Source organism: Miniopterus schreibersii (assembly GCF_964146895.1).
Source record: "Miniopterus schreibersii genome assembly, chromosome: 4".
Taxonomy (NCBI): domain Eukaryota; kingdom Metazoa; phylum Chordata; class Mammalia; order Chiroptera; family Miniopteridae; genus Miniopterus; species Miniopterus schreibersii.
This window is the reverse complement of record NC_138105.1, coordinates 39,258,835-39,270,026: the sequence shown is the minus strand read 5'-3', so window position 1 is coordinate 39,270,026 and position 11,192 is coordinate 39,258,835. Positions and strand designations below refer to the sequence as shown.

The 11,192-nt window shown below is 45.2% G+C and overlaps 1 protein-coding gene across 1 annotated transcript in view; it reads left to right on the top strand.

Annotated features, from left to right (window-relative positions):
- Positions 1-9,238: 9,238 nt before the first annotated feature.
- Positions 9,239-11,192, top strand: part of TBC1D9 (TBC1 domain family member 9) — a 90,799-nt gene continuing 88,845 nt past the window's right edge. Inside the window, exon 1 of the mRNA XM_081136350.1 lies at positions 9,239-9,521. Coding sequence (XP_080992476.1) covers positions 9,392-9,521 — 130 coding nt within the window. The 5' untranslated portion in view covers positions 9,239-9,391. The remainder of the gene's footprint in view (positions 9,522-11,192) is intronic.

Below are 11,192 nucleotides of genomic sequence, written 5' to 3'. Positions count from 1 at the left end.
ACAATTGTTATCTTTAAATGGTGAGATCCCTAATAATCTTGATAATAATCCCTAATTGTTACCTCTAAATGGTATTTTGGGGAAATTTTACTTTCTCTCTTGTATTTTTCTATCATGATCATTTTTTATAATAAACACATATTATTTTTATAACCTGGATAATGAAACTATTTTCATCTTGGAAAAAAAGTATTATTGTGTCTATTGAAAGCCCTAAAATGTAATGAAAATTGCAGTAAAATTCAGTCACATAACTATGTTCCAACCAAAATAAAAACCAGTGTAAATAACTTTCATCTAACATGTGTTAGATGAGGTTGTAGAAAAGTAGGCGCTGTTCCAATGCAGCTCCGGGAAAGAACTGGATATGATCTTTCTAGGGAGAAATTCATCAATATGCATCAGGAGCATTAAAAAGGTGCATTCTTGATGGACCTGAAATTTTACTTTTAGGAGCCTATATGAAGAAAATGATTAGTTAAATGTGCAAAGGTATATAGTGAAACATGTTCATCAGAAATTTGTTTGATATTTTTAAGATACAAGTAATTATGGCAGATGAGTTAAAAGGTACATCATGTAATTAAATAATATGCAAGTAGTGATATAAATGTACATTGAAAAAATCTGGGAATGTGTTCACAATATTATTATGCAACAAAATAAGTTACAAAAGTGTATGTGTAGTGCAACTTTATTTCTGTTTGAAACCAAAAACACACTATACACATAGAGATTTATTCTCATTTCTTTGTGCTTATCTAATTTTTCTACAATCAACAGATCTCTTTGTGTGATTAAAAATTAAACATCAAGGGGAATGCTAATTGGAGAGGTTTAAATTTGTAAAATAATTCACATGACTCCCTTATCCACACACACACACACACACACACACACACACACAAACCCCTTATGATGTAGATGGTTACTTGCTCTGGGTTCTGGTAAAGTTTATATATGATCTGGCATCAGCTTCGAGGGGTCTCAATGCAGCCATAAGAGCAGTTCTATGGAGTTGATTTAATCAAGTATAACCTTGAACACAGCACTGCTCACTCAACTACCAATCAGCTATCTTTATCCAGAATTCTGTCATCTTCAACGGGCACATCTGAGATAATATTCTCATTTCTCTCAAAGGCTTCTTAATTGAGTCTTCACATTAAGATTCGAGGGCCACAGTTTGTAGAGAAGGATGCATAAGATAGGTTTTCCTTTTGTTTTCAATTTGTGCCATCCACCGCGGCGTTCTTTGGGGAGTGAGGGCTGGCACTCTGTGAGGGAAAAAAGAAGAAATCCTGGTTTAAAGAGTTTCACTCAGAAACTAAATGTCTCAGAGACAAATTAGAGACAAACTTCTAATTTGATTGGCCGAGTCATTCCTGTGAAAAGCAAACTGTAATTTTCATTGGAACAATTCAGTGTGACTTAACACATTCCTTTTTAGGGAAGACTGCATTTCCCAGCCTGTAAGAGGATCACAAGTGACAAAAAAAAAAAAAGCAAAATCATCACCAGTACAACTTTATAATGAAAATGTCTATTGAGGTCTGTATTTATGTTATTTTATTTTATTATTTTATTTTTGTTAATCTTCACCCAAGGATATTTTTTCCATTGATCTTTCTAGAGAGAGTGGAAGGGACAGGGGCAGAGAGAGAGAGAAACATCGATGTGAGAGGGACACATGGATTGATTGCCTCCAGCACGAGTTGGCAAAACATTCTGTAAGAGAAACCTCAGTGACAAATGCCTACAGAGAGGACGTTGAATGCTTTGGGAACAAGATCGAGGCATTCTTTTTACCTTTTCTTTATTTTGATAAAGACAGCCCCAACAGCCTACACTCATGTTTACCCTTGGGGAGTTAAGTGATCCGAACTGATATGTCTCCTTTGGTGCTGTGAATATTTATTTTCTCACTTAATGTTCCATGTCCAAAGTTTTTCAGAGATTTGGGATTTTCAGATCATATTCCGCTTTAGGATCTGTAATCCTGTTTGGAAGCTCTGGGAAGCTGGAAATTAAAGGGCAAAGGATTTAAATGTAGTTGATAAATTAGAGTCTTTGGGTGGTAAGTTATTTTGTGTTAGTGGTCATGTCTAGGTATTCCTCTTTATTTTAAATCATTGAGTCAAACACACCATAAAAACGTTTTAAAGATTTGAGATTCAAGATAGAATAGAGGAATTTTCTATTGAGAAATGTTGTCAGTGTAATAAAAACAGAGCCAACTTGCCCCAGCTGGTGTGGCCCAGTGGTTAGAGCATCAGCCCATGGACTGAAGGGTTCTGGATTCGATTCCAGACAAAGGCAAGTATCTCAGTTGCAGGCTCCATCCCCTGGTGCAGTAGGCAAGCAATCGATGTGTCTCTCTCTCTCTTCCACTCTCTCTGAAAAGCAATGGGGGGAAAAATCCTTGGATGAAGATTTTAAAAAAAAAAGTGAGCCAACTTGTCTTATTCTAAAAGAAAACTATGGCATTTTCCCCTAAAGTCTTGAATTAGAGAATCTGTGTAAAATTAATCTTCTTTTATAAAAAATACCGGTGCAAATAAAAGTTTTTTTTTTCAAAAAGATCAAGACAAATGTTCTTATCCTCGGAAGAAAACAGACTGTATTCTTCTATTTAAAAGAAACAAACTATTTGTTGGGCTTATAAGCACACTCGCAATTCAGAGAAAACACTGCTGCTGCCTTTTCGTCCGTGTCCCAATCTGCTTTTCACTCTGATTTACATGTTTGCTACTAGTACTTGTTATTTAAGAAATCTAACTGATGGGGGGTTTTTATTGTTGGTTGTTTGTGATTTTTAAAGAGAGAGAAAATGGACAAATGAGTCACTGGCAACAGAACAGCATGACTGTGGGAGGAAAGTTCATCCCTAAGAGGAATCAGGAGGCTATTTTACAATGGTCAGAGCCCACAACTACACACCACGTTAAAGAGCTTCTGCCTTTGCTGATGATATAAAGGCTTGTGTACAAAAGGGGAGGCTTCAGATATTTCCCAGCTCGTAGGGTATTTGAAGTCCAAGTAACGAGTCATCTTTAGAATGACTGATTTTGTGATAAAGATGAGCTTTGAGTATTTGTGAAGTATCAGTTGCACAAAATATGCACACACACACACCTGCCCTGTCTTGGTGATCTGACCGAATGGCAGCCAGTCATAGGCTGGGCAACAGCCTACTTCTTGGACAAAATGTAAAGAAAGCCTACTCATTTTCCCCTCATGAAGTATAGCTCAGTAACACACAGATCAAGTATTTTGTTAATGGTGGGAACTATAGCTTGAAAACAACCATAGAAAGATGGAGCCAGGGAGGCTCTCACGCGTCATGTGTATGCTTAAGTTATGAGGAACAGAAACTATGTGTAAGGAAAGGAGCTTGGTCAGTGAAGGAAAGTCACTAGCACAAATTTACAGAGAGAAGCAGAGGTTCGGGGGGGGGGGGGGGGAAGAGAGAGAGAGAGAGAGAGAGAGAGAGAGAGAGGGAGAGAGAGAGAGAGAGAGGTCCCAGAGCTTCCTAAAGCTCTCTGCCCTAGTTTAGCCTTGCAATAACCTCTTTTTTTTTTTCAGGTAACCTAAATGATCTCTGACCCTAATTATCAAAAGGCTCAAACCACTAGATTTGTTAGCACTAAATTAAAAATTATGTTATATTTATATAATATAAAATTGCAACCAAGAGGATACAGTTATTGAAAAACAAATTTTCAACAGTAGGTTGTCTAGGGCACTGTGCAGACTTGCCCACAACCCTGCATCTGATTCTGATAAGGGTTCCTTCATTTTTCTTTGGGGACTCTACCCCTCCCCTCTGTCACCACCTCTCCAGGTTGGGCCTGGGACTCAGGCCTAGCCAATCAGTGGATTCCAACACTCAGACCACAGTGATAAATATGGCCATGGACATATTATATAAATATGGACTCTTAATTCTCGAGAAAAATGTGATAAATAATCTGTGGAGAAAGAAGGAAAAGTTGCAATGAAGACTTGGGGCCATAACAGTCTCCTAAACAATAGACCAGCTTCTAATTCTGCTATTCATTCCCCAAGTGACGGAGTCAAGTCCCTTCTCTTTTCTGAGCTTTAATTTCCCTGTATAGAAAAGGAGAAGCTCAACTTAACTGTAATCAGGGTTTCATAAGGTCCTTTGCTTCCTAAATCTGTAAACCTTTCTTAAGTTTGGAAGAATTTCTAAACAGTCACTGAAGCACTTCCTTGTTGGACATACTCAGGGGCCCTGTGCTAAGCCTGGGGATTTAACAAGATCTCACAGCCTTGGCCTTCAAATAGGCAAGTGTCTCCCCACCTTTCCCTATGGTCTAAGCTCTTTATCACTCTTTCTCACCCATTAATACTCCCCCTCCTTCATAACCAAGAATTAAGCAGAAAACGAATCTCTGCTAATACCTTGCTTCATTTTTTCCTTCTGAAGAGGTTGCTGTCTTCTTTCCTTCCTTCCTCCCAGGAACACAGATGCATTCGACACAGGTCATCTGGCCACAGTATCTCCAACGTGGACAGAAATAATGTTTTATTCATTTTTGGCTTCCAGAGCATCTCAGAATTCAAAAGGTGGAGTGATCCACTGAACAGAGGCAAGGTAATACTGTTAGATGGGCCAGGTACAGAGACTCACCAGGGCAGGAAGCCCTGGATGCCTAGCAAGGGGCAAAACTGGGAAAACAGGAACCTTGTCCCCAGGGTAACCTATTCTTCCCCAGCATATCGCTGGTCACTAGGTTTAGACCCCGTGAACATTTCCTCCCTAAAGATAACATCTAAGCCTCAGTTCCATCTCAGCGCCAGGCCCAGAAAAACAGCAAAACCAGACAAGTGGCACCCTCGACCAGCTACACTGACTGATGACCCCCTGCCCTGACATCGACTAATCAGTGAAGACAGTGACCCCAAAAGAGCACCCCTGGAAAGCTGATGAATATTCTATTGAGACCCTCCCCTGAGCCCTCCCCTAAGATTTCCACTTGTAAGAAAGAGATAAATACGCTCAGGGCAAAGGACCCAGTGTGCCCTCCCGACCAGGGGAGCAGGGTAGCTCCATCTCCATCCCCCTTCTTCCCTCTGAGGGGGACCCCATGAGACTTGCAACCAGGGGAGGAATAGGCAACAAAAGCTCGCCCCGGGCTTACCCCCTAAACCTGTCTCCAAGGCCCCCATCTCTCTCTCCGACTTCCCAGGGAGCCAAAGCAGCCCAGCCTGGGCTCTCCTGTTGCTTCTTCTATGGCCTTCCTTGTTTCACTGTCCCAAGTATATTTTTCCTGCCATCATGGACCCGATACCCTTTGACTCAGTGCTGTGTAGCCCTTCCCTTTGGGTCTCTCCACTTTCCATCCCCTTTCCTTAAATAAATCCAATTTTTCTTTATTCACAATGAGATGGTTATTTAGCCTGCCAGTGCACCACCAACCCTTAATCTTTCTTTCTTTTTTTTTTTTCAAAAGTCTATGCTCACTCGGCCCCTCACCAGAGCCAAGCCCAGAGCTATAGACAATTTTTTTTTAAACATATCTTTATTGATTTCAGAGAGAGGAAGGGAGGGGGAGAGAGAGAGATAGAAACATCAATGATGAAAGAGTCATTGATCAGCTGCCTCGCCCGCAACCCGGGCATGTGCCCTGACCGGGAATTGAACCCCGATCTCCTGGATCCTAGGTCGATGCTCAACCTCTGAGCCACACCCGGCCGGGCAATCTTTCAAATATTATAACAGATCACAGCTATGATCTTTTCCTTCTAACTATACTGTGTGTGAGGATGGTCCTGCCTGCCGACCTGTACTTAAAAGGGAAAGAACTAAACTATAGCTTCTGTGTCATCAATTAGCTCTATTACTTGCAGAGTAGACATTTTAATGACTGGTTGGTCTAGTTTTTCCTGCTGGATTAGCAAGCAACTCAGATGCACTGTGAAGGTCACTATATCAGATATCAAAGCTCCTGCAAAGCCTTGGCTCTTGGAAACAATATTATCTTGCCTGCACAGACAGTCCACTCTTCTCCTTCTGCCTCACTGGACACTAGATATTCCAAACACCCTGCTAGGGCTACTGCCCTTCTGGGCTAGACAGGGCAAGTCTGGGAACTTTTTTTAATGGTCCATGTTAACACGTTATCTTCTGCTGGAAGGCTAGGGGAGGTGTTGACCTATTCTGCTGGGTGAATTCTCACTGTGGAAACTAGAACTGAATTTGCTACTGGCCTGGCCACTCCTGAGAGTACTGGGCAATGGGTTGCTAGGTAAGACTAAAGTTTTGAAGCTTTTAGCCCTTACTTTTGAGAGACCTGGGCCATGAAGGAGGGCACAGCAGCGGGGGGGTGGGAGGTGTTGGCAGGAAATCAACTTCCCCAAACTCCATGGTATTTTCGAGGGTGGTCAAGTCCCTAGAGGGCAAAGTAGAGGAGTTATAGGGAGAAGGGTGAAGATAAGAGAGGAAAATACACCACTAGGAAGGCGAAAAAGCAGAAAAGGTGGAAATATGATAAGCATGGAAGTGAGACGTGCCAAATACAAATTTATGACCCTCCTCACAATATTACTTTAGGCAGATCTGCCCATTAAGTAGTAAAACCATCGCTTGCTCCAAGGTGGGGCCATCAGAAGTCTGTGGGAGTTGACTTTCCATTTGGGGTAGGCCAGAGAGGGAGAGCTCAGCAAGACACAAAGACTACGAAGTCATCTACCCCTATCTTATCTAGGCCTCCGACCGGCGCTTTTCCTCTTAAGTGGTTTGAAACAATCCTTGGGCTTAATACCAACAAGAATGAATTGAAAGCTAAAAATACTCACTATTTCACTGAGAAGCTGGTTGGATTAACTAAGTTCTCCTTGTGTTATTTCTGGTTCAGGAATATTTGATTCTTTTTTTCTTTTTTCTAAAAACAAAGCCACATTTTAGCAAATGAGCAGTTAGCAGTGTGGGCCAGCAAGCTGCCATAACCTCCTTGTAATTTCTCTGATTCTTTGCAACATCCTCTAGCACAGGTTATCACAATTCATTATGATCATGGAAGCCCTGATTTTCTGGAGAGAATGCTCTCTAATTCTTTCAAAGAAATAGAAAGTAGCTAGGATTTAAAAAAAAAAAAAAATGCTTCTCTTTCCTCTTGGTGTCCAATCTCCTTTTCAAAGCTGGTCTTTGTAAATTTGATTTGGTTTTTATTATTAATGTTACGTGTAGGTCTTCATGAAGGCAGAGATTATGTAGGTTTTGTTCACTGGTTACTCCCAAGGTCCAGTGTGTAGCAGGCATTCAATAATTATATGTTGAATGAACGCATGAATAAATTACATAAGTAAGCAGCATTTTGGCACCAATTGATAAAAATGCTAATCTGATTTCACACTTTAGGACTAGAGTAGAAATGTCAAGCCACAACATTGAACAGTGTAAGGACACCTCGAAAGATAGTATGAAGGCACTCTAGTAGAGTTTAACAAAACAAAGCAAAACACTAATTGCATAAAACAAAAGAACACTTATGGAAGCACTTCAAAAATATTAAAAGTTATATAAATATATTATTAATACAGTTTTGAAATGTGTGTTTTGCAATCGTATTGTTTATTGCTTTTTATTTGTAACAGATTTCGTGACTGAAGCACCCTGTGTGCTGTGAGTGAAGGTGCCAAATGACTTTGAGTCTGAGTTAAGTATGTGAAATTCCCACAAATGTCTGGAGGTCTGAAATGTTTTCTGAAGAGGCAGAAGATCGGTCAACGCGACAACATAAAGGGAAATTTTTCATTCCTTGAGAGCACACCGGATAGGACACCAACAGACGCAGAGGCAGCCTCCTGAAAATGACTGGAGGTGCCCCCTCGGCCATCTGAAGGGGTTCAGCTATCCAACTGCCAGCGCTGCCTAAATAAAAAAAAATTCAAGTCCACCCAAGAACGTGTCATCTGAATGCTCTGCTCATCGGGAAAAGGGAGAAGTCCCTAGGATCGTCCAATTTCCACGACAAAGCAGAGCTTGGTGAATTCTCATCACCTGGGAAGAGGAGCGCCTTTGTGCTGAGCCACCTGCAGGTCTCCTGGGTGTAAAAAGAGCCGAAGGATCATCAGATACTTAGGCGGACGAGCTGTGATCACCACAAGAGAATAGAAGTATGCGGGAGAAAGCAAAGCTGTCTAGGGATAAAGCTGGCCTGGTTTGTGCGTCTCTGATTTCAATGATTTTTTTTTTAATGTTTTAATCCGCCTATTAAATGTGGATAAATCCCAGAATTCTGCCCTGCTTGGCCCTGGAAGCTCCAAATGCCTGAAAGAGGAGCAGCTGTGGTGTGAATTAGTTGGTCTAAGCTCTTGGGCTGCTTCCAACTTCGCTCTAGCGCGTGCCCCGCAGGTCAAGGAAAGAAGTGATGTAATGCACTTAGCCGGGCCACTTCGCCGCGGAGCGGAGAGGAGGAGGGGTTACGGGCGGTGACAAGTTTAGCGCATGACTCGCCCTAGGGATGCAGGAAACAAAAACATCGACAGCCATTGGCTGAGTCCACTTCCGACCCGGGTATCCAGCTCCCAGTCTGGAACCTTGAAACACTTTCTTTCCTGGGAAGAGGGGCGGCGCTAGCCGACGGAGCGTGCACGGCAAACACACACCACCCCCGCGGAGGCTGGCGGCGTCCGCCCCGCTGGGATGGGCGTGGGGCCGAGGGTTTGCCACCCGGTCCCCAGGAGGTTCCTCCAGAGCCAGCCGCAGAGGCGCGGCGCGGCGCGCACGGCCCGCGGAGGAGCCGCGCGCGAGGAGCCCGGGGCCGCCCGGGGTCGCGGCCAGTGAAGCGCGCCGCCGCCATTCATTCGCAGCGCCCGGAGCGTGCTTCCAGCGAGGAGCTGGGCTTCGCCGCGGGCGCGAGTGGCCCCGGCGCGGAGTTGCTCACGCGCGGCGGCCTCGGGGGCTCTGAGCTGCCGGAGACGGCGGCGGCCCCGGGCTCAGGTCGGCGCGCCGCGCTCGGCCCACACCGCGGCGCCAGAGCGGCTCGGCTCGCCCGCAGCCCAGCCCGCAGCCCGGCCGGATCCCGCGGCTGAGCGGCGCCACCGCCTCGGCCTCCCGCGCTCTCCCGCCGCCCTGGGCCGCAGCCGGGCGGCGGGCGGCGGGCCTGGGCATCTGCGGCCGCGGGCTCGCGGGCGGCGGCGGCGCGCGGGGAGGATGCTGCGCGCGGTGCCCGCGCCCTCGCCGTCCTCCCCGGCCGCCCGCGGGGGCTTTGTTGTGGCCGGGGCGCGGCGGGCCGCCCGCTGCTGAAGCCGCTCTCCGCCTCGGGGCGGGCGGGCGAGCGCCGGGGGTGCGCGCCGTGCCCGCCGGGGTGTGCTGGGGCCGCGCCGCCGCCTCATTGTGCGTCCGCCCGCGGCGCCCGGGACCATGTGGGTGAACCCCGAGGAGGTGCTGCTGGCCAACGCGCTGTGGATCACCGAGAGGGCCAACCCCTACTTCATCCTGCAGCGGAGGAAGGGGCACGCGGGCGACGGAGGCGGCGGCGGGGGACTGGCAGGTGAGGACCCGCGGCCAGTCCCTGCGGGAGGGGGGCGAGCGCTGCGGCGCGGGCCGCGGGCCCCCGAGGCGCCGCCCCGTCCCCCGGGGCTGGGCCTCCCGCTTGACTTTGGTGCTGGGAACGCGTCGGGAGTCGTGATTTTCAGACTGTGGGAAAGATGCGTCTGCTCTGACCCTGTCAGGCTGTGGGCCCTTCCTGCGCCGGGCATCCCGTCCCGGGGTGATGCCCACGGGGATGGAGACCCGCGCGCCCGGGGTGGGGGGCACCAGCCTTCAGGAACTGCTGCGGTTCTCCCCCTCCCCCCACCCTTTAAAAAAACACACCAATTGATTTATATCAGAGCAAGAGAGGTGGAGGACGGTTCGTTTTTACTTCATTCTCTTTGGTGGTGACGGCAGGATCAGGTATAAAACGCCCTTTTGTTTGCAGGGAGGCAGTCGGTGAGGAGCTGGTGTGGTCATTTCCTGCAGTAGTTAGTGCCGGTGAGAATGAGCGAGAAAACAGGAATGTTTTTGTTGCACCGAATTAGACATAGCAAAGCAAGTTATGGGGTTGTAGAAGGAATTAGTAGAACTGCATTTTAACTCAGTCATTTCTTTCCAACCCTCTCCCAAGGTATGTTATTAGTATTGTAACTATTACTTAAGCCATGCCCAGTCACTCAGGATTATAAAATCAGACCCATATCCCAAGTCGTGCCCTTTAGAAAGGTCTTTCTTTAGTAACTAACAAGTTTGCTTAGTGATAGGTCTTAAATAATCTTGAACTACCATACTAGAGAAAGTGCACCTTTGCTCTCCCTGTTGGTTAGAATGAACAGAACTGGATACTATTTACAATGAAAAAGTTAGCAGAAGAAAGAGGAGAGGTTCCACCAGGAAGGGGACTGCAGCAAAAAGGTGACCCTTGACCACTTCAGAATATGTTAGCCTCCAAGGAGCTTGCTGGCTAGGTAAAGTGTTGCTTTTTAAATGCCCTTAGAAGGAAACATTCTTGACATAATATGTATTCAGTTGTGATTATAATTTATAAACTAGTTTGCTCAAGATTAAAGTTCAAGTGTCACATTGTATGGCATATACTGGTTTGAAAGATCTTGGCTAGTGCATCAGATTGCCTCTAAGTAATCTGATTTTTCTGTACTTTTTCTACCAGAAAAGAGAAGGGAATCTGCAGGGCCGCAGACCCCGCTCCGGAAATTCTGATGCGTGTCCTAGAACCAGAATTTTCCAATTCATTTTGTAGAAGTTGTTTAACTATATATGTTTGTATGGAACTTGCATGTCTAATATTGGAGTCAGCCCAGATTGTCCTTTGAGTCTAAAACAGCAATGTGGAGTTGATATTTTATTGTATTAACATAGACCATTTCCTGCCTGCAGTTAACCCTCCTACACCATGTAACTACTAAGTATTTTCTAGAGTCATTTGTAACAGGTTATGAAATATTCAGAGATGCAGAGCCTTTTTTTTCTAGTTAACATTTTTACTGTATTCCTACTGACTCTTAGAGCTGTAACTGACTGTAGCCCATTTGGAATCTCAACATTGATGACTTATTTCAGGTAAAGTTGTATCTTTTTAATTGAGAAGTCATAGCTTTTACATTTACTCTGGACTAATTGAAATTATTGTCATGAGTAAAAATATTCCTGTCAACAAAGGCTATAT